General features: G+C 41.1%; 2 protein-coding genes and 1 long non-coding RNA gene across 4 annotated transcripts in view; all 3 read right to left on the bottom strand.

Annotated features, from left to right (window-relative positions):
* Positions 1–844: 844 nt before the first annotated feature.
* DUT (deoxyuridine triphosphatase) lies at positions 845–10268 on the bottom strand. Its single transcript, XM_081839374.1, has 6 exons — positions 9258–10268; positions 7169–7260; positions 5651–5695; positions 3154–3228; positions 1234–1304; positions 845–988 (listed from the first exon to the last, which is right to left on the bottom strand). Exons 1-6 carry the CDS (start codon positions 9416–9418, stop codon positions 932–934), a joined length of 501 nt encoding a protein of 166 aa, XP_081695500.1. The 5' UTR covers positions 9419–10268; the 3' UTR covers positions 845–931.
* A 157-nt stretch (positions 10269–10425) lies between these two features.
* Positions 10426–11997, bottom strand: LOC309328938. Its single transcript, XR_014150918.1, has 2 exons — positions 11018–11997; positions 10426–10552 (listed from the first exon to the last, which is right to left on the bottom strand). It is a non-coding gene; the product is annotated as an uncharacterized lncRNA (long non-coding RNA).
* Positions 11998–15698: 3701 nt separating this feature from the next.
* Positions 15699–22219, bottom strand: part of SLC12A1 (solute carrier family 12 member 1) — a 76925-nt gene continuing 70404 nt past the window's right edge. For both annotated transcript variants that reach the window (XM_081838801.1, XM_081838800.1), the window contains 4 exons: positions 21548–21634; positions 19543–19678; positions 17396–17463; positions 15699–16981 (listed from right to left, as the gene is read on the bottom strand). In XM_081838801.1, coding sequence (XP_081694927.1) covers positions 16846–16981; positions 17396–17463; positions 19543–19678; positions 21548–21634 — 427 coding nt within the window. In that variant the 3' untranslated portion in view covers positions 15699–16845. The remainder of the gene's footprint in view (positions 16982–17395; positions 17464–19542; positions 19679–21547; positions 21635–22219) is intronic.

Below are 22219 nucleotides of genomic sequence, written 5' to 3'. Positions count from 1 at the left end.
TGTTGCTAAAGTCATCTGGATATCCTGTTTTCTTTAACAGGCATTTGGTTTAATTGGAAATTCTAATTGTTCTCCTCACTGCTGTTTGTTTTGTTCATTTCATTATGAAGATGTTAATCTGCTTGTTGGAATTGTTTTATGGATTCTGTGATTGTTGAATATTGCCTCTTTTCTTAATGTTCATTTCTATTGAGATTGAATTAACAACGTATTGGTGAAGGCAGATTATAAACACTTAATAGTCATTTCTCATAAAGCGAGTCAGGTGGTCAGTTAAGGACCCAGACATAAATAGTATGCATTCCTAAACATTTTCCTCTCATTATTTCATTCTGAGTCAAGAACTGGGTGGGAAGCATAAAATCTGATGAGCAATTTCTGTTTTGCATATTAGTTTGAGATGCGGATCACGTCTGTTGCACCCAGGAATAGGACCATTTATGTTGTGGTGTCACACTATATAATAGCCCCCCTAGACGTATTGGCATCACTGTTGGCTTTTAGATTAGAGTTGTTCATATTCTAGGCATTTGCTAGGTGATCATTTTATTTTTTTCTTTGCTTCTTGCTGCTTTTGTTTCAGTCTTTATTTTAAGTGTGATTTTATAAACTTTTTTTGTTATGACTCCACTGATATTTTGTAAGTAATTCTGTGAAGAGCTTCAAGTGCCTTTTGTAGTTCTTAATAGTTTTCACTTGAAAAATTATTCTGCCCTCTACTAGCATGATATTGACCCCTACTGAACATAAGTAGGCAGAGAATAGTATGTTGTAACACATATTCAAGTTATTTTCCTTGAATAATGGTTGTAACTTCAGCAACTCTTTATGAACAGAAAGCAAGTCTACCAAAAGAAGTTTTATTTATACAAAAATGCTCTATACAAAAAAAAAGGGAAATAAAATCATTTACTACAAGTAACAGCTATCCTTATTTCTGGCCAGTTGATCCAAAACCTCCTGAGCCACGTTCTGTTTCATCCAAAACCTAAAAGATAAGCATGTGATTAATTTATCAAAGCCATTGTCTCTTGTTCTATAATTTTGGAAATCATGTGACCACCACAATATATTTCATGTTTAGATACAATATTAATTAATAAAATGCAGTGGATAGTGAATGACAAACTCTTGTGCTAAAGTATAATTCAGTAGCAAGCAGGGTTTAATTCCTCTCCTTCCTTTTAAAAAGAATAAATCAGCTGTGGATACAAAGTATTTGAAGTTCCTTACCTGGACTTCTTCAAGCTCAGGATAGTAGATGCGCTCACAGATCAGCTGGGCAATCCTATCCCCCTTTTTAACTTCAAAGCCAAAGTAAAAAGGGTTTAAGAATTCATAGTATCAACACTTTAAGAACACTACAGTATAAATTATCCTGCAATTCTATGGCTCCTTACTAAGCATATATATTAACTCAGGACATGTGAGCTACGTAATCAAAAGTTTTGAATTAGCCGCCACTACTGTTGTAAACCAATGTTCTAACAGTTATGCAGCCAGTTAGCATGTCTGCGTGAACCAACTATTAATTTTAGAAGAAAACGTGATTTAAAATCAGTCTGATTTAAAACCAATCTACCCTCATTCAGTCCTCCCAATCACTGACTAGACCTAAATTTGCTTAGCAATGCTGCCTGCATCCTGTTCCATCAGACTATGTCTTGAATCCATTACAGTGGTACCTTGGGTTAAGTACTTAATTCATTCCGGAGGTACATTCTTAACCTGAAACTGTTCTTAACCTGAAGCACCACTTTAGCTAATGGGCCTCCTGCTGCCGTCAGAGCATGATTTCTGTTCTCATCCTGAAGCAAAGTTCTTAACCTAAGGTACTATTTCTGGGTTAGCGGAGTCTGTAACCTGAAGCGTATGTAACCTGAAGCGTATCTAACCCGAGGTACCACTCAGGTACCTCAGTACAGTCTTCATTCATCTTCAAAGTTTGGTGATCCAACTTCAATTTAATACATCACTATGTATTATTCTGATTAAGTATTTAACTAGATGTATTATTGGAGTTTTGTTTCACCACAAACTCTAATATTTTTAATAACATCTGGAGCAGTCATTTGCTGCTGTAGCTAGTGATGTTAAATTCTTGAGAATAATCTTTTGGAGAATATTCTCAATGAATGAGAATATTAGAGAATTTTCATTAGTTAATATACATGTTTAGTCATGGATAAACTTGTTCAGATGGCAATCAAAAACTGTATACTTTTATTCAATGGGGCAATACAGTGAATTCACATTCTTCAAAAAATAAAAATAAAGAGACCTCAACTGTTTAAATCAAGACCACCTCACATGCAGTTACGCATAACTGTATAGGCCTAGGTACTGTATAAAGCATTAAAGCTACTTTCTGGAAAAACAAAACAAAACAAAACACTGTATGGGCCAAGGGTACAGAATTGCTAAGAATAAGGTCACACCAAAATAGAAAAAGGGCTATTACATATACTTGAAATACATACGAATTAAATTGTTCATCAAATTAAATAAATAGCATTTTTAAAACGAAAATAAAAATGTTTTCTGTAGTTCACATCTCAGAACTTCCAATGGTGAATGACACAATGCCCAGTAATGTAACTGGATCAAAAAAATTACTATTCATTACTTACACTGGCAATATCACAGCTTGACTTATTATTTACTATATCTTTTAAATGTGGGTTGCAAAACTGGTTCTTACATTAGAATTTACAGTTTGTGGAGAATATTCTCTGGAGAATTTTCTAGCAGAAAATATTCTCTAGAATATTCTAGCAGAGGATATTCTCACCTCACATCACTAGCTGTAGCAAGAGGACTATTGAACCTGAAAACACAAAGCAATACTGTAGAGAAGTTCTGCTATTTACTTTCCCTTGGAGATGCTTCTTAAACTCCAGGAAGAATGGTCATCCTCTAAAATACAGACCAGGCTAACTACACAACCCTAGCATATTGAAACTCCTTTTGTAAATGAATCACCAAGGCTAAAATAAGGCCGCAACCAGCTCAAAGTTTTAAACTACATTAGATCTTTCATATTGAGGACTGGAATGTTTATATGTTTCTAAAAAGGACACAATAAAAGAGAAAGCTTTTTTAAAAAACTACAAAGTTCAGGTGGATATCTACACTTCAAAGTTTAATTCTTACCTTTAAAAGGTTCCTTTCCAAAGTTAAACAGTACAACACCAACATTTCCTCTGTAATCCTCATCAATAACCCCAGCTGTAAAATATAACATCAGTTAATGTAAGAAAGTAGATGTTTTTCATTATACATTTATTAAGGAATTCTACCTTTTATTTGATTGCTAGAAACACCTGAATATTGAAATAAGAAACTGACTTAGATGCAACCTGTATCACACTGAAGTAAGTGGGCTAGTTCAGATGTAACATTTATGGCTCAAGACAAGAAAGGGCACTGAGTCTGCACGCTTACCTTCATCCTTGTTGGCTAGCTTTGATGCTTCAGGCCTAGTCTCTTTAAATCAGGCTCTCCAGATGTTGCTGGACCCCAACTTCCACCAAAGATCATGAGTTGCAGTCTTCCAACATCTGGAGGGCGCAGGTTTCCCACCTGCTTTAAACCACTGTTTTATGTTACACCCAAAACAGGCAATTATTGCTTAATGCCAAATTACAAACAACAATAGAATGTGAGGGGAAGAGTTCAGGCCGGATAACTTGTTTCCAGTTTAATAAAGTATTCTTTCTTTAACCAGGTTTAATACAACAGTACTGGTTCAATATCAAAACTCCAGTCTCAAGCTTGCAGTTAGTTTCAAATGGTCATAAAGGCCATTTATAGTGTAGAATTGTTACAATTTTACTTTAAAGAGGGGCATGAAGGGAGCCACTGCTGGCAGTTCTTACATAAACAGCCTTGTTTTCTCAGTACTGTACAGTGGTACCTCCAGTTGCAGACAGGATCCGTTCTGAAGGTCCGGTTAACAAAGGTATGACTATATTAATACAAATTAGCAAAAGCTACAGCAAGGGAAGTTCAGAACAAGTAGACAACTCTTTCCTATTTCCCTCTACTTGTGTCAAAGCAGCTAAAGTAGATAATACTGGGCTGCTCAAGGAATTTAACAGCAAACCAAATAAAACCGTGTAACGGAATACAGATACAGTGGAACCTTGGGTTGCGAACATGATCCATGCAGGAGGCACGTTCACAACCTGCCCCGTCTGCGCACACGACGTGATTTGGCGCTTCTGTGCATGCGCCAAAACCTGGAAGTAACCCGTTCCAGTACTTCCGAGTTTGGCGCAGTCCGTAACCCAAAAACGTGCAGCCCGTGGTAGTTCATTGTGGGTGTCAAGAATATTAAGCAATAAAATGAAAATCTGTACTCTCCCTGCCAGATTAACAATATACATTTTGTTGAAATCCTTCATTCCAAAAGCACACACATGCAGATTATGGAAACTTCCATAATGGCTTTTTCAGAATTACAATAACCTTCAACTATTCATACGTGTAAGGAATTTCCCAAGATTTTAATACAGGAGCAAAACAAAAAGCAGGAGATAGCCAAACTCAATTGTAATGTTTAAACTAGCATTCAAAATTTATTCTTAATTTGTATGCATTTAAAATAAGTTAGAAGAGTTCTCTGGAATTATGTTAATTTATTCAACTGCAAAGACTACATATAACAAGAACCAGCTATTCCAAATATTCAATGTGTGGCTGAAGAAACACTAATGAACTATTCAAGTAAGTACTAAGTAGGATATTTTCTAGAAACTAAATTGATGTCTTAAATAAACACCTTTACTTATCCAGATCTATATTTCTCCTCTCTAGACACAGCATCTGGTACTCTATTTCCTAAGCAAACTCTTTATCAGAGTTTGCATATTATTACTGGCAGTTTTAAAAGTTTTGCTGAGGAAAACATAATTTCAAAGGATCTCCCACCAGTGAAGTTATTGCAATGACAAAGATATGCAAATGGAACGGTCAAAATGGGGCCAAGTTAGATGTGGGTATGTAGCATAAAGTGTGTTTCCCACCTCAACTCCACGTGGTCCCCTGGTAATACAGCACTAAATTCTCTCCATTTCGTTATACCCAAGACACAAATGTTGCATATAACATGTGCTTCCTTTAAATTGAAAATGTTATGAAGTAAAACATGCCTCAGGGTCTTTGGGCACCTCATAGCCTCATGAGAGTATATGCTTCAGGGACTACCTAAAAATCAACACAGTAATGAGATTTTGCAGTATTCTGCAACTAAAGCTATGAATCTAGGGTTATGGTACACATAGCAGCATAAATGTCAAACCCATGTTAATTTCATGCTCTACTGAAACAGCTAAAGTAGTTTGTTGAAGGCTTGTGTTGAGTGGCAGTTGCAGCAGCGGTGGAAATAATATTAGAACAAGCCAGTTAAAGGTTTTATGAAGCCAACTTCTATTCCTGCAAAGCAGCATGAAGCTAAACCTCATTTGACTGAGGATGCAAACACCTAGGATAGAGATCTGATTTATTCCATCTACAAGTTAGCCATATCAGATGTCTCAACTGCTTGTGAACCCAGCTGTCAATTTCAACAATGTATGTTTCTACTATCATATACTGGTATATGATAAAGCCACCAAGTGTTAAAAAGTGTAAGAAACAAGTGACTTACCGCCAACATCTATGAAGTGGTTTGCGGCTAAACCAGAGCGAGGAGCTAAACAAAAAGAAAGGGAAATAGTTTTTAAAAACAAAAAATCAAAACTATTTTTTTGTAAAATGTACCTCCATGGCAAGTTGTTCAATACTAATAGTTTCACATTTCACAAATATTTCTAAAATGTTTCAATTAATGGCATTATATAGTTTCTTTCAGCAATAAAATAAAACACAAAGACTAAAATGGCTTTAATAAGAGAGCTGTCTTGCATTTAGAATAATTGTTTGCATGGCTGCACTCACACTAGTGAGCATTATTAAGTGACACATATGGACATGGCTAACTTGGTTAAGGTAGCCAGGAGTAAGAAGGAACACTCTATCCACACTTCTTGTTCAGCGTTATGGTATCTGGTGTGGTTATTCCCAACTTCAGTAGAAACCTACATTGCTTGACAAAACCGCTACAGTACATTCTTCAGTATGTTGCAATCCTTTTCAGTTAAGGTGGGGGAAAAACATTTTAGCCCATCAGTGTAGGTTTATTACTCATTTTATATAAGCAAAAAGGTACTGCAATCATAAGCATTTTGATTTGACGTTAAGCATATACAAAAATTCTTGAAGGACTGGAATACAAATGATATGTTGAAGCAAGTTGCAACTCAAATGAGTTCACTTCTGTGCTGGTACTAAGCTCAGGACAACTACAAAGGGAAACACACACTAAGTTTGCTTTCATTTATTGAAGCTAAATGCCCAATGAAAGGTTTAAAGAATCACATCCCAAAACCCTGATCTGCTAATAACATGGAACCAATAAGTGAGGCAACCCTGGATTTAATTTTAAGTAGAGGTCTGGACCCTGGCAAGAGGTAAGCATTGTTGGACCAGCACGAAATAGTGATCATAGTGCTATCACAATTCACCACTTATGTAACTGGACAAGAGTCTTTAACTGATTTCAAAAGAGAAAATTGTATTTGCAGACCCAACAAATTTTAGGACTGGACTTTATGGGTGGTATTTGTATAATTATCAGATTTCCAAATGCAAAGCAACAAAGAAACCAGGCTTCAGATACATAAAAATTAAGGTGTTCCAAATTTAGTTTTACATAAATGAATGTATTAATATGGCTGCTAAATAAAGCTTTAAGAGAGGCTACTAAAAAGTTGCCCTAGGCTGCAAATCCATAAGTACCTTATTTTTCCGTGCATAAGACTGTTTTTTTCCTAAAAAATAATGTCAGAAATTAGGGGGCGTCTTATACACGCATACCTCTTTCCCCATTTTCTTAAATCTGAGTCCCCCAAAATACGGGGCGTCTTATACATGGGGCATCTTATAGATGGAAAAATATGGTTCTTATTCAATACAAGGGACTATAGAACTAATGTACTCCTGCAGGTTTTGCAGATCATTTCCAGGAAATACTTATAGAGAATTTACATTCTTATTGCATAGTTCTCAGGATAATAGTCTTAAGAAGCAATTTGCAAGATTAGAAGCTTTCTGTTTTGCAACTTACCTACTCGACCATAACATCCAGAAGGAAGGGCTATCTGAATGTCTGTTTTCACTACAGCCTTCCCTGAAGCAGGGATTTCAATGTCATATGCACTAGAAAAGCAAGCAAATTTATGTTATTACCAGAAGAAATACCAATTGCCTTGTTAAGCATGACCATCAGACCAGCATTCAATTTCTAGGCATAACCAGCCAGGTGTTCTGGGAGCTCACAATGCCTGAAGGGAATGGCCTTCCTCTGCCATTTGGCCCCAGAATGTGATGAATCACATGTGTCAAAATTCCCTTTTACTGTATACATCAAGCTATTTTCCATCTGGTCACAATTGTACGGGCTGTAAACATTTCCGACTGGGTTACATGGTGGAAGGTGGAGATAAGGATAGGTCCTGAGTGCAAATAAAAATTAAAATAAATTGAAGACTAAAAGCTTCCTAGATAATTGCAGTATAAAGATAGTAACACCAGGTTAGCAATCTAAAGGGGTGCTTAACGCTACTTAGGTGATGTGTCTCTCAGGCAGGTTTTGAGGAGTGCTTGAATTACGGGGTGGGGTGCGGAGACCCCCCAGCTATTAGCCACCTTAAGCACCACTGTGAGGAAATGCAAAACAATACATTTAAATAATAAGTATCTTTTTGTGACAGACCCATAGCTAATGACTGCAGGAGAAAGAAGCAATTTAGCCAAAATTCCAGGAATTCAGGGATGGGATTTGTTTCATTTGGAAAACCCCTACTTGTGAAATTGTTCAGGGGATTGGAATATCTTTTGTACTGTAGTTTAAGGGTGAATTCTGGACACAATGGAGATGTAAAAGATGTGGATCACCTTAAAAATGCAGGAGGAAATGATTAATAGGACCCATAAAGGGAAGGGTGGAAGCCCAGGAGATTCCTTGGAATCTTGTTTTTATGATTTATGTCTGATATCTTTGTAAAATTTTAATTTGAAAAACCAAATAAATTTTTAATAAAATAATAATTTTATTATTTCCACGCTGCCCATCTGACTAAGCTGACCCAGCCACTCTGGGCAGCTTCCAGCATATGACCAAAACAAACATTTAAAAGCTTCCCTATACAGGGCTGCCTTAGCCTGATCCACCACTAATTCACCCAGTCCTCTTAAAGACACAAATAGCAGGTGTGGGGCTGAATGCACCGACTCCTGGCCTTGATAAATGGGTTGTGGCAACTCTCTCTCTCCACCTTGATCTTCCATAGTTCCAGTTACAGATAGGTAGCCGTGTTGGTCTGCCATGGTCAAAACAAAATAAAAAAATAAAAAAATTAAAAAAATTCCTACTGGAAGGAATTTTTTTATTTTGTTTTCACCTTGATCTTAAAAGTGAAAAAGGCTCTTTCCAGGATTGTTAAAACACTGAGAAGCAAGCAAGATTCAAACACTATTTTTTTTAAAAAAAAATACTGTTAAATCACTCTGAGAAGCAGGCAGGATTCTAGCACTATATATTTTATAGTTCCAGTTACAGGTAGGTAGCCGTGTTGGTCTGCCATAGTCAAAACAAAATAAAAAAAATTCCTTCCAGTAGCACCTTAAAGACCAACTAAGTTAAAGACCAACTTAGTTAGTTCTTGGTATGAGCTTTCGTGTGTATCTGAAGAAGTGTGCATGCACACGAAAGCTCATACCAAGAACTAACTTAGTTGGTCTTTAAGGTGCTACTGGAAGGAATTTTTTTATTTTGTTTTTATATATTTTATATTGCTGAACCGCTCTGAGGAGCAAGCAGGATTAAAGCACTATTTTTTAAAAATATTGTTAAACCATTCTGAGAAGCAAGCAGGATTCGAACTCTCTCTCTACATATAATAAATAATAATAGTAATAATAATAATAATTTTTATTTATACCCCGCCCTCCCCAGCCAAGGGGCTTACAAGCAATAATAAAAACAAGATGATTACAACTTAAAAACAAATAAAATACAACCTTAAAATAATGGAACATTAAAATATTAAAATGTAGCCTCATCGCAGGAGGAGAAGGGGAAAAAAAAGAGAGATATATAAATATATATATTTATCCATTGTTTAGCGGCGGCGGGCCAAAGCCCTCTCCCTCACCTGTACAAGTCATAGCCCGCAGCCCGGGAGGAGCCCTTGGAAGGAGCGGACGCGTTTTCCGACAGCTTGGAGAAGCGGAGTTTCTCGCCGGGCGCCTCGCAGGCGGAGACCTTTGGCCTCTTGCTGGGGGAAGAGGCGAGGTCCGCTTCAGAACAAGGCATGTTGGGCGCGCGAAAGAGAGAGACACAAAAAGGCGGGAGAAACAGAGATAAGGAGAGGCGGTTAATCCTGAGGAGAATGAAGAAGAAAAGCCCGCGCTTTTCTCCTCCCCGCCTAACCGCCTCCCTCGCGCGCGCGAAAATTTCAACCCCAGCACCAATGGGCGCGCGAGGGGGGCGGGGCGAATGAGGGGAAAGGATGTGCCGTCAGTCACTCTTGTTTTAGAGGCAAGAGATATGGCGTGGGGGGGGGGGTGTAGAGGAGCCCAAGCTACCCTCGCATAACGACTTTCCGAGTTCGTACTGGAACCCAGCCACTTCCATTCATCCTTTTCTACTGGATAAAGCGGGAGCTGCCCAAATGAGCAAAGCAAATGGAGAAACCCTCAGTTCTAGCGGAATTGTGACGAGATAGCAGCCTGCCCTCCACCAGCAATAATAATAAAAAAAAAACTGCTAGCACGTTTGCAAAAGCTAAGCAGAGTCCGGTATGGTTTCGAATTGGATGGCAGCATGTTGAGATTCCTGCGTTGCAAAGGGGTTGGACTGGATGACACCTAGGAATCCCTTCCAACTCTACAGTTCTGTGATCTCCCCCCTCCCGCAAAAAAGCAGCTCCATATTAGGGTGTGTGTGTGAGATTTGATTATTATAATAATGCCAAATAAATATATTCGTTTAAAACTATTGTTTAAAAAAAAGCCCACCGCTATAGGAAAGAAGACCCGAGTTAGTAAGCCTATGCACATTTTACATGGGAGGAAGTCTCCACTGAACTCGATGGTGCTTACTTCCAAGTAGACGTCCACTGGCCAGTGTGGTGCAGTGGTTAAGAGTGCTGGATTAAGACCAAGGAGATGGGGCGGCGGTTTCTAATCTCTACTCAGCCACTCACTGACCTAACCTACCTCGCAAGCTTGTTGTGAGGATAAAATGGGGAGAAGGCAGCTGAAGCACCTTGCACGACTTGGAGGGAAGCTTGGATATAAATGAATGCACTAAAAAAAAAAAAAAAAGTATGCCCTCCCTGGGAATCAGATACTGTTTGCGCTCACATCCCACTTGCAGGATTGCCATCTGGTTGGCTGCTGTGATCCCAGGATGCTGGGCTAGAATATCATGGGCCTTTGGCCTCATCTAGCAAGGCTAGATAAAGGTCCGTATGGTTAAAGCTTTGGTTTTCCCAGTAGTGATGTATGGAAGTGAGAGCTGGACCATAAAGAAGGCTGATCGCCAAAGAATGGATGTTTTTGAATTATGGTGCTGGAGGAGAGACTCTTGAGAGTCCCATGGACTGCAAGAAGATCAAACCTATCCATTCTGAAGGAAATCAGCCCTGAGTGCTCACTGGAAGGACAGATCCTGAAGCTGAGGCTCCAGTACTTTGGCCACCTCATGAGAAGAGAAGAGGAAAAGACCCTGATGTTGGGAAAGATGGAGGGCACAAGGAGAAGGGGACGACAGAGGACGAGATGGCTGGACAGTGTTCTCGAAGCTACCAGCATGAGTTTGACCAAACTGCGGGAGGCAGTGGAAGACAGGAGTGCCTGGTGTGCTCTGGTCCATGGGGTCACGAAGAGTCGGACACGACTAAACAACAACAAAGCAGGGATCTTCTCTGTGTGTTTTTTACATGGGTAAAAGATGCGTTGCTGCAAGGCGCAACCTTTTCTGGCTGGGCCAGCCTGCCTCACAGGGTTGTTGTGGAGGGTTCAACAAGAAAGGGGGAAGAGAACTATTTAACGCCACCTTGAGCTCCTTTGGAGAAAAAAAGTGGGAAACAAAATTGCAATGCAATGCAGTATGAAATGGTTGGCTGGGGGAAGGGGCGAGTTACATGCTGCTGCCCAGTTATTACAGCTAAGCTATAAAAAAACCCTCACCCAACCCCTCCTTGTTTGCAATGGGGAGCTTTTCCTTCTTACATTCCTAATTTTGCAACCAGGAGAAATATAGCAAGAGTAATAGATTTCTAGCGCAAACTCGTTTCTGAGTTTATTTAGGGAGCAATGACTTGGGTTTTTTGGGGGTGGAGAACAGGGGTCGAAATGAAATGAAATGTACACCTTGCACACTTCCCCCTACTTTTCCCAGGCTCTTCTCTCTCCCCCCCCCCTTCAATGCCTAGTTAGTACGGTCCCCAAGGCTGAGGGCGCTCCTTGGTGGGAGAAACCAATTTCCCCAAAAGGAGAGGGGGAAAGGGGCGTTTCGCCCCTGCAGGTTCGGCTGGTCGACCCCTTCCTCCCGAGAGGGAATAATGGCGGCGCCCTTTCTTTCGCTTTGGGCGACACCTCTTGACTCTTTCCCTTCTCCCGCCCCGCTCCTTACTTGCTCCGGAAGAGCAGCCGGAGGAAGCGCCCGGCCATGGCCGTCGCCTGCAGGCCCGCGTTCGGGCTTCACCGCTGACCCAGCCGTGGGGTCGCCTGCCTCAGCCAAGCACGGCAAGAAGCGTTGCTTTATTCATGCAACCCCTCAATCCACCGCCAGAGGGTTATGGGTTCTTTGGACTACATTTCCCAGCAGCCCTTGCTGTGAGCTCTGCCCCGCCCCATACCTCGAAGGTTATGAGTCATGATGTAGAGTAGGCTTCCTCAACCTCGGCCCTCCAGATGCTTTGAGACTACAATTCCCATCATCTCTGACCACTGGTCCTACTAGCTAGGGATCATGGGAGTTGTAGGCCAAAAAATATCTAGAGGGTCAAGGTTGAGGAAGCCTGGAGTGCGTGTGTGAACTTGAAGGCGCTAAGGTTGTTTTTTAGTTGCTATTTTGTTAATGTTGTTTTATAGATATTTAAATTCCGTATGGATTTGTTAATCGTGACTTGCTGTAATGTGATGGAAGAACTGTGTGAAGAGGTGTGGGACATAGCTGTTAATGATAAATTAACATGTGCTATTAAGGTTAGATATGCAGGAAAAATGATTTTGAGGAGATAACGGAAGGTATTTGTAGAATTTGTACTGTTGAAATGGAAAGGGGTCAAACCATCGCAAGAGGTGTTGAAATTTTGGAGGTTGGATAGTTACAGTGGTGGTGGTGGTGGTGGTCTTGGTGGTGGGGTGCAAATTTTTATTTATTATTATTACTTTGTCAAAAAGAAAAGAAAAATAGTGATTAGCTTGTTTTTTTAGTTGCTGTTTTGTTAATAAATTACAATACAGTGGTACCTCGGGTTACATACGCTTCAGGTTACAGACTCCGCTAACCCAGAAATAGTACCTCGGGTTGAGAACACAAATCGTGCTCCAGCGGCGCGGCAGCAGCGGGAGGCCCCATTAGCTAAAGTGATGCTTCAGGTTAAGAACAGTTTCAGGTTAAGAGCGGACCTCCGGAATAAATTAAGTACTTAACCCGAGGTACCACTGTACAAAAAACACTGTTATTTCTTATTTTATATAATGTATACTGTATTTGTGATGTTTTATTATGTTTTATTGTGCTATTTTTATTTACTGCTTGTAAGCCACTTTGAGATTCATTTGAATGAAAAGTGGCATAGAAATACAATAAATCAATTACAATAAAATAAAATAAAATAAAAACCTGTTTCGACTGCATGATGAGCTTCTAACATTGTGATCGGACTCTGCGCTCCTGCCAACCCAAATTCTTAGAAATGTCAACAAAACAAAATCACGGAATTTCATTATGTAATCCAAAATTTATTAGTCACCTGTCACCATTTATTGATTGCATTGCAACCCCACCTTTCTTCCAAGGAGCTATACATAGTTTTCTTCCTTCTTGTTTCCTCCTCACAACAACCCTGTGAGGTAGGTTAGGCTGGGAGGCAGTGACTGGCCCAAAGTCACCCAGTGAGCTTCATGGATGAGTGGGGATTTGAACCCTGGTCTCCCAGGTTCTAGTCTGCTACTAACCCAGTGGTTCCCAAAGTAGGTGCCAACCCTTAATGGCGGTGCAATTATCTAGGGGAGCACAAAGTGACAGGGGGGGTGTTAGAGGTGTAAATGAGTGTCTTTTAATTACCTTTTCCCCCTAAGTGCAAAAGTTCAAAACAGGAAAAGTACTCTGACCTCTTTTGGTAGCAAACCCCAGTGTATTCAATGGGGCCTGTTTGAAAGTGTTCTTATGATTGTGATATCTGAGCAATGAAAATAGAACTGTTACATAGCAAAATTATTTTAATTGTCAGCACTTGAGAAAGCTACCATATGCCTTTGAAGAGCATGTAAGCCATCTTAGATTATTAGCAATTTAAGATGACTGTATTATCAGCAAATACTGTTGTGAACCTTGCTTGCACCTTTAAACTTCATTTGAACTGTCACAGACTGTTTTGCATTTCTCCCCCTCCACCCCCACAGGTGTATGTATTGTTGACACCTGTCTGTCTCAAGAGACAATGAAGTGCGCCTCCGGTGCAAAGTCAAACTTTCGGAGAATCACAGCGCCTGCTGTGGCTGCAGAGACCGGCAACTCGTAACTGTTACCTCCTGTGTTGTTATTGCTGCAATAGCAGCACCAAAGTGACCTCTCTGAGGTGCAAGCCTAGACAGTGTACAGTGGTACCTCGCAAGACGAATGCCTCGTAAGACGAAAAACGCGCAAGACGAAAGGGTTTTTCGATTTTTGAGTTGCTTCGCAAGACGAAAACGTCTTGCATGTTTGTTTCCTTTTTCTTACATCCCAGGCGCCGGGCGGCCACGCGGATGGGTCGACGCTGGCGGGAGCCTCGTTTGTGGGCGCCGCCGCTGCCTCGTCGCCTCTCCCTTCCAAATCCTGCGCGCAGCGCCCGTACAGGATAGCCAGCACCAGCAGCGCCAAGAGCAGCGTGGCCAAGAGCAGCGCCAGCAGCGCGGCGGACTTTTTGCCCATGTAGAAGCCCGAGCGCAACTTGACGGTCATGGTGGCCGGTTGAAAGCGAGGGGGGAGCCTGAGCGACTGAGAAAGAAATTCAGCACAGGATCCGTGCTTCGCAAGACAAAAAAAATCGCAAGACGAAACAACTCGCGGAACGAATTAATTTCGTCTTGCGAGGCACCACTGTATATGGAGGTACTGCCCAGACAAAACCACCCCCCTCGGCCTCACTGATGTGCTCCACAGGAAAGCACAGTGCCTGATTTACGTATAAGCTAAACAAGCTATAGCTTAGGGCCCCACTCTCTTGTGGGGCCCTAAAAAAATTAAAGGAAAAAACACCTGGATGTACATTTCCAAAATATAAGAAAAAAAATAAAACCTACATACAGCAACAGTGTTTTGTGTTGTGTAGGCTCCTATGATGTAAGTAATGGGCCCCGCCTGCTAGCCTGCTCCCTAAAATATCACTGGTTTGCTCATTTCTATATATAGGGTGCCTACATGCTGCAAGGACTGGTTGCATGGCATATATTCAACACAAAAAACAGTGACAATTTGTTGTTGACAAAGGACAGCTGGACATATAAAGGGCCCCATTACCTTCAGTAGCTTAGGGCCTCATCAAACCTAAATCCGGCCCTGGGAAAGCAGAGCAATACACTTGGCACCAGCTTGGCTGGTGGCTTTAGATGAGATTTATTGCCACCCACCCACAATTTTTTCTCACACTCTACTAGCAGGAAGCTTTCTACCAGTGTGTAGATAGATTTCAGGCAGCTTAAATACTGCCCTACCTGTGTACCTTAACGGCCCTCAGCCAACTTCATGGTGGCTTTCGGCTTGCTTTCTTACAGTGCTGCCCTAACTCCTGCCAGGCAGAGGTGGGGCTTGATGGAATGGCACAGGCAGTGCCAGACCTCCAGTGCTTGTGCTGACCAGGGCAAAAAGTGATGGCCGGGAGCAAGAAATGTTCCTAGGCTGGCACAGTAAACTGGCCTGGATCTAGCCTGTTGCTGTTGCGTGAATCTGCTGGCCTCTCTAAGCAGAGATGCCATTGGAGGCTACCATTGGGGCCAAGTGCATTGGGGTACATTTGCCAGGGGAGCTTCCTTGTTGCCGATGGAGCTTCCCTGCTGGCACAGCTGGGCTGGGCTAGGCTGGGTGGAGAGAAACCTCTGCTCCATCCAAACCCTCTCCAATATGGCAGATTAAGGGTTTAGATTACTTACCCAGCTATCATCCATAATACACCTACAAAGGAGTAAACTCTATTGAACACGGAACAACTTCCCAGCAAACATGCATAGGATTGTACTGTTTGTCTTTAAGATGCTACAGGCCTGCAACAGGCTACCCCTCACCCGGAGTTTGATGTTAATGGTAAAACAGAAACAATACATCAAAACATGCATTATAAAATCATTGAAGTCATATTTTAATTCACTTTAGTTGATTTCATGTTGGAATATTCAACATATTGTTGCAAGTCCAAGGAAAAAATATTTTTTACTAATCAGGTCATACTAGAACACATTTAAAATATTTAATATCAAACTCATTTCAAGGCCCTGTGGAAATTTATCAGAAATGCATTTCATTATATTCCTTGAAATTATAAATCTAGAATAATAAATGATGCTGTTCAGATGAAATCTTAGAAAATTTTAAATTGGCATTTCATTAAATTTGACTTGAAACCTACTGAGTTGATTTAGTATGATTGACATTCATCTCTTGAAATTCATTTTAATCTAATGTAATTCTTCCCCAAATAATTTGGGGAGGAGGCGTAGCTGGATATAGCATCTGCTTTGCACCCAGAAGGTCTCATCTTAGATCTCCAGGAAAGGCTGAGAGGGACTACTATCTGAAATTGATTACAGCATCTATCTGTTGATTAGAGCGTGGTGCTGATAATGCCAAGGCTGCAGGTTCAGTCCCCGTATGGGACAGCTGCATATTCCTGCATTTGAGGGGTTGGACTAGATGATTATCAGGGTCCCTTTCAACTCTACAATTCTATCATTCTATGAAATCCAGGATTGCTGCTGTGTCAGTATAGACAGTAATAAGCTTGATGGACCAATGATTTGACTCAATATAAGACAGCTTCTAATGTTCCTATTATATTGGTTGGAAAGGAATAGGACCACACCCAAATCTCCTACCACTGATGGAAAACAAATGACAGTGAAGGTACCTGGTTGTGGTGTGACAGCTGTACTACATGAAAAACAGGTGAGGTTAGAAGCTCTATGGGTTTCTTTCTTCACCTTAGTTTTCTCCCTGCAAATTGGTTGTTATTCCACCATCTTTGGGGTTACTGCAAGTCTGCTGAGACCTCTTCTGCATTGGTATTGCAGTTTTGGAATGTAAGCATGAGCATAGGAAGACTCGAATTGGTTTTTAGTGTATATCTATAACTATATATATGATTTGGATTTTGCTGTCAAATGGTGGCATCAAAGTGATGCTTTCAGTTGTTGAAGTGTATATTGTAAAGTGTCAGATCCTGGGACCCTGTTGCTCTTCAGCGTTTGTAAAAATACGTTTGTGTCACTGATATGTACAAAATGCATATATTTGATTCCAGGTTTTGCTTGCTAAGAGTAAAACGTTAGCACGTTTTTGTGGTTGCCTCGGATGAGCAAAACTGGAGGCAGGTTCCTTGAGAGAATTTCTAACCAAGCCATATAGAGGTAATCAGATATAATTCCTTTTCTTGCTACTGGTAGAGTCCTGTTGAATGGAATAGGATGAAAGTATTAGTAATATTCTTCAGTAATACAACAATATTCCCCTCCAAATAACATTTCAGCCACTATCTGAGCCTTTTCCATCCCTGAATGTCATTTGAAATGACCAGTCATTACTAAAGAGGTGCCATTTTTTACAAATCCTTGCTCAGATTAAAAAAAGTACACTTAAAAAGAACAATCAAATAATAGCACAAAAATCTTAGCTAAAAAGTCAACAAAAGCCTGTACAGTACATTACTTTCATTCCCATTAACAGCTTCAAATACAGGGCCTTATAGATACCAGTGAACCTCACTGAACCACTGTCCTTTGTCCTTGAGTTCTCGCTTAAAAATCTCCTGGCAAAGTTTGGCTTGCTTTCTGAACAAATCAAAATTAAATCTGTGTCACTTACAGAACAATCAGATTAGCAGCCCTAGAATGTTCCTGAAGGAGTTCGTTCAAACGGACCTGGCGGTAGCTCTGTTTAAAAAGAAACAAAATTTACTGCAATAAAAAAACGGGGGGTCTTGACTTAAAGCAGAGTTTAGTGATCATAAAAAATTCACACAGGTTGTACTTCTGTAAGTCATACTTGGTCTAAATTATATGGACTGCAAATTGGGAAGCATTAAGTTTATGATTGCTTGAGGAAAACCTAAAAAAACAACCCCCTGAAACATTTCATATTCCGTTGTCATTGCCATATTAATATGCACCAAAAATTATTTTTAGTCTGCTGCATAATGAAATACTGATGGCTATAAAATATAGCTTCACTTAAGAGACATGAAACAGTGAGATTAATTTTTAAATCTCTTAAAACTCGTTTGCTGCATGTTTTCGAGTTGATGATCCTACTGAAGATCAACAATTTCCCAGTTTCCACGGGCACCTTTTGTGGAGAATCCTTTACTTATTTGGAGGGAATATAGAATATAATCTACCTTCTCTATAGAATGCTCCCTACCCACACGACACAGCATATTTCCTAACTAAGTTTGCCTGGGCAATGATTTTTTTTTTTTTCCATTTTTAATCCCCCCCCAATAAAAAAAAACATTTCTGCCCCGTACCTACCGCCCCCCCCCCCCGCAAAAGCGATTTTATTCCATGGCTTCAACATTTCAAGTAATTTTACTTTTCTGCTTCCCATTTTATTACATTCAATAGCTGCGGCATATCTATATCAGCAACTTAAAGAGCAGCTCCATGCATGTTTATTCAGAAGCAAGCCCCGCTATATTAAATGGAATTTATTTCCAGCATAAGGGTGGATAGGATGGTGTCCTTAAACTGAATTCTCACTCCCTCTTCCTAAGGACCCTTGGAGTAACATTGTTCTGTTAGGGACTTGAAATGTGATGCAGACAACCCATAGCCCCCTACCCAAATTGCAGTTCCCGGGATTCTTCCACACAGGGGACCTTTCTTAGCCCAATAGCCCACATTCCAGCATGGGCAACGTCCCAGGCCCTTAAAGCAGTGACAGGTGGGGCTATGTGTAAAGGAAGCAGAGCAATCAATATATTTGTCATTGTATAGTAGATAATATTCCAGCCATGCAAAAGGCAGAGGTTTATACACACACACACACACACACACACACCATCTCTCCATCCTTGATCCAGGAAAACCAGAAGCATTATCACAGATCATGGGCACATTCCAGCCCAGCAGAAGCACTCAAGGAAGGTGTGGCCTGTGAAAAGGTGGGTGGCCTGCAGGGAGTCCCACAGGCCAAGTGCAGAGGCTGGGTAAAAGGTAAAGGTAAAGGACCGCTAGATGGTTAAGTCCAGTCAAAGGCGACTGTGGGTTTGCGGCGCTCATCTCGCTTTCAGGCCGAGGGAGTCAGCGTTTGTCCACAGGCAGCTTTCCGGGTCATGTGGCCAGCAGGAATAAACCGCTTCTGGTGCAAGAGGACACCGTGACGGAAACCAGAGCGCACGGAAACGCCGTTTACCTTCCCGCCGCAGCGGTACCTATTTATCTAATTGCACTTTTGACGTCCTTTTGAACTGCTAGGTTGGCAGGAGCAGGGACCGAGCAACAGGAGCTCACCCTGTTGCGGGGATTCGAACCGCGACCTTTCGATTGGCAAACCCAAGAGGCTCAGTGGTTTAGACCATAGGGCCATGTAAAAACTGGTAAATATTTCATTGCGCATATGCCCTTAGTCTAGTGGTTTATTACTGTCAATTGGAACCAGTCCATCCCAAAACATTAGAAGCAGTGTCTTTAAAGCCTGCATGCCATCTTGAGTCCCCTCTGGACAGATTAATGCCATAAATAAACAATATCATTCAGCAGCTGTTTTGACTAGTAGCAGTGCACCTGCCTTAATTCTATACAAGGGGTTCAAATTAAATACTGTTTTCTGCCAAACTTCACCATTTGAAGAGATGCTCACCAATTTCCTGACTGCGAATGAAGCTAGGTTCTCTTTTTCCTTTGTGACCTACCAGATTTGCCTTATTGTTCTCAGGTAGTGCTTGTGCACGATTTTCCTTTTTGACTAGCCATCCCACAATGTCAAAAGTAATGGCAGGTATTGCTCTTTACCTTTTCCTTGACTGCTTCCAGCTCTGCATCAGTGATTTTCCACGGTGCCTCTCTCTTTAATTTCTCAGCAGTTGTTAAATCTTTGCAGCTTTCATGAAGGCGGTATGGTTCAATCATCTCTTCAAAGAATTTCCAGCTGGAACAGAAATTATAAAGGAGGCATCACAGCGGGACTCTAACTCATTATTTCACAGATATACCTTAGAATGGGATAGACTCTGTTGGCTTTGGAATTGTGGCTGAATTTCATTCAAAATCTTTAGACTTCATGCATCAGATTTTATGCTCCGTTATATATGAGCAGCTTCATTGTGGAAACACCTTGTCTAGACAGGTCTGCATTTGTCACTGCTAAGCTTTTTATCTGTCTTAACTGTAAAATAAAACATAGCAGCAAAGTATACTACATTCATTTCTGTGTACACAAGAAGAAAACAATAGTTTTCTCTTCTCCTTGTTTTGACCCCTGTTGTTTGGCTGTATTACTAAAACCAGGCATAGGCAAACTCCGGCCCTCCAAATGTTTGGGACTACAATTCCCATCATCCCTAGCTAACAGGATGATGGGAAACATCTGGATGGCCGGAGTTTGCCTATGCCTGCTAAAACTGTGGAGGAAGCAACAACAACAACAAAAAAAAGGGGGGGAGGGGGGAGGCCACAATCCAGCATTTGGGCTACACTTCAATGTGCACCTAATTCTGTCTTGAATTGCGACTATAGTTTGTCAATAATAGCTTTTCAGAGATACGAAACTGGCATGTGAAGTCACAAGTCATTATGTCACAGGTATTGATTCTTAGTGTCCTGCCATCGTCTCTGGTTAAATTAGTTTGTCAGATTTTCATTACACTCAGATTTGTACCGTGGAAGAGCCCAAACAAGCCCTCTGCCCCTGACCAGTGCAGCAGAACATGGGTGTAGATTGCTATTACTGTAACGTCCAATACATGTGACAGGACAGAAGGCCCTATTTCTTATTTCAGCACCAAGTGTCATGTCTTGACTGGTGGAGTCCTTGCCAGCCCCAGCCTTGCACCAAGTCCTGAGTCAGGCTCCATCTGGGAGTGAGGAGCCAGAAATCTGTGATAAGGCTGAAGTGGAGCCATCCACATGCAGGATGAGTTTGGCCTCTGAGATCAAGGCAGAATGGGCCCCAAACTCAGGGGAGATGCTGTGTCACAAACTACCAGATGGAAACCTGGACCACCTGGACAAGTGCCAGCCTATAGGCAAGTGCTGCTTGGGAATAAAGGTTTCGTCTCAAGGAGACCTCCAGATGAAGGCAGTTGATAGAAGTCAACTAAGATTGGGATGCGTTTAAGGCAGTTCCAGCTCAAAACCCCCAGTGGAGGAGGTTGGAAAAGCTGCTGGAACAAGGTTCGTGTAACACCAGCACTCTGCTCTGCCTGATCCTCTGCCTTCTCCAACTCTACTCTTAGGAGTGCTGGGTCAAAAAGTACTTTTGTATTTAGAAATTTACTAAAATCGTATTTTCACTTATTTCAATTTCTGAGTTACAGTACCATCTTATACATGCCTAAAGGTAAAGGTAAAGGAACTCCTGACCATTAGGTCCATTCGCATACGACTGTGGGATTGCAGCGCTCATCACGCTTTACTGGCCGAGGGAGCTGGCGTACAGCTTCCAGGTCATGTGGCCAGCATGACTAAGCCGCTTCTGGCAAACCAGAGCAGTGCACGGAAATGCCGTTTACCTTCCCGCCGGAGTGGTACCTATTTATCTACTTGTACTTTGACGTGCTTTCGAACTGCTAGGTTGGCAGGAGCAGGGACCAAGTAACGGGAGCTCACCCCGTCGCGGGGATTCAAACTGCCGACCTTCTGATCGGCAAGCCCTAGGCTCTGTGGTTTAACCCACAGCACCACCCACATTCCTACTCAGAACTAATCTACATTGAGTTCAATGAAGCCTACTCCCAGGTAAGTGTTATAGGATCACAGCATCATCATCATCATCATTATTATTAAAAGCTGATCTTACCTCTCTTTGCTTGGTTTCATATTGATATCACCAATGATGTGAATGTCAGCAAACTTTATTCTGAACTTGCTTAAAAGTGAAGCCATCCTGAAAACAAAAGGAAAGGTGTATTTTTAGCATTGTGATTCAGAATGCTGATAAACAAATAACTAGTTAAAGAGTTAAAATATAGTAAAGGTGCATTAATTGGTACTTCTCAGTTATAGAATGTGGTGAACATGGCATGGATGAGCTAGTTGATATAGCTGAAAACCAAGAGCAGTGGGAAGTAAAACCAGTGGGCTTTACATGGGCTTCAGCACTTGCATTATTTTCAGGACCAAGTAACAGTCATAGAATCACAGAAAAGTAGAGTTGGGTGGTATCCTGAGGGTCATCTAATCCAACCCCTGCAATGCAGGAATTTCAACATGCTGACCTCTTCTAATCTGATACCATAACAGACCCTGCTTAGCTTGAAAAAGAGCAGACAGAGGGCATGTTTTGTCAAAATAAATAAAAAAATTAAAAAATAGTTCAGTAGCACCTTAGAGACCAACTAAGTTTGTTCTGGGTATAAGCTTTCATGTGCATGCAAACTTCTTCAGATACCACTCTTCTTCATGTTTTGTAACACTGAAAATATCTCCAAACTAACAACATAAGAGGATAAGGCAGGTTTGAGACTACTAC

Source organism: Podarcis erhardii (assembly GCF_964252035.2).
Source record: "Podarcis erhardii genome assembly, chromosome: 14".
Taxonomy (NCBI): Eukaryota; Metazoa; Chordata; class Lepidosauria; order Squamata; family Lacertidae; genus Podarcis; species Podarcis erhardii.
The sequence above is the reverse complement of the archived record's forward strand: the minus strand, read 5'-3'. Positions and strand labels throughout refer to the sequence as shown.

What these genes read in the sequence shown, in the direction of transcription:
- DUT (XM_081839374.1), bottom strand. Translation starts at nt 9,418, where the DNA reads ATGCCTTGTTCTGAAGCGGACCTCGCCTCTTCCCCCAGCAAGAGGCCA. An exon ending in CCACTTCATAGATGTTGGCG is followed by an intron (nt 3,229 to 5,650) that starts GTAAGTCACTTG and finishes TATATTTTACAG; the next exon opens with CTGGGGTTATTGATGAGGAT. An exon ending in TGGAAAGGAACCTTTTAAAG is followed by an intron (nt 1,305 to 3,153) that starts GTAAGAATTAAA and finishes TTGGCTTTGAAG; the next exon opens with TTAAAAAGGGGGATAGGATT.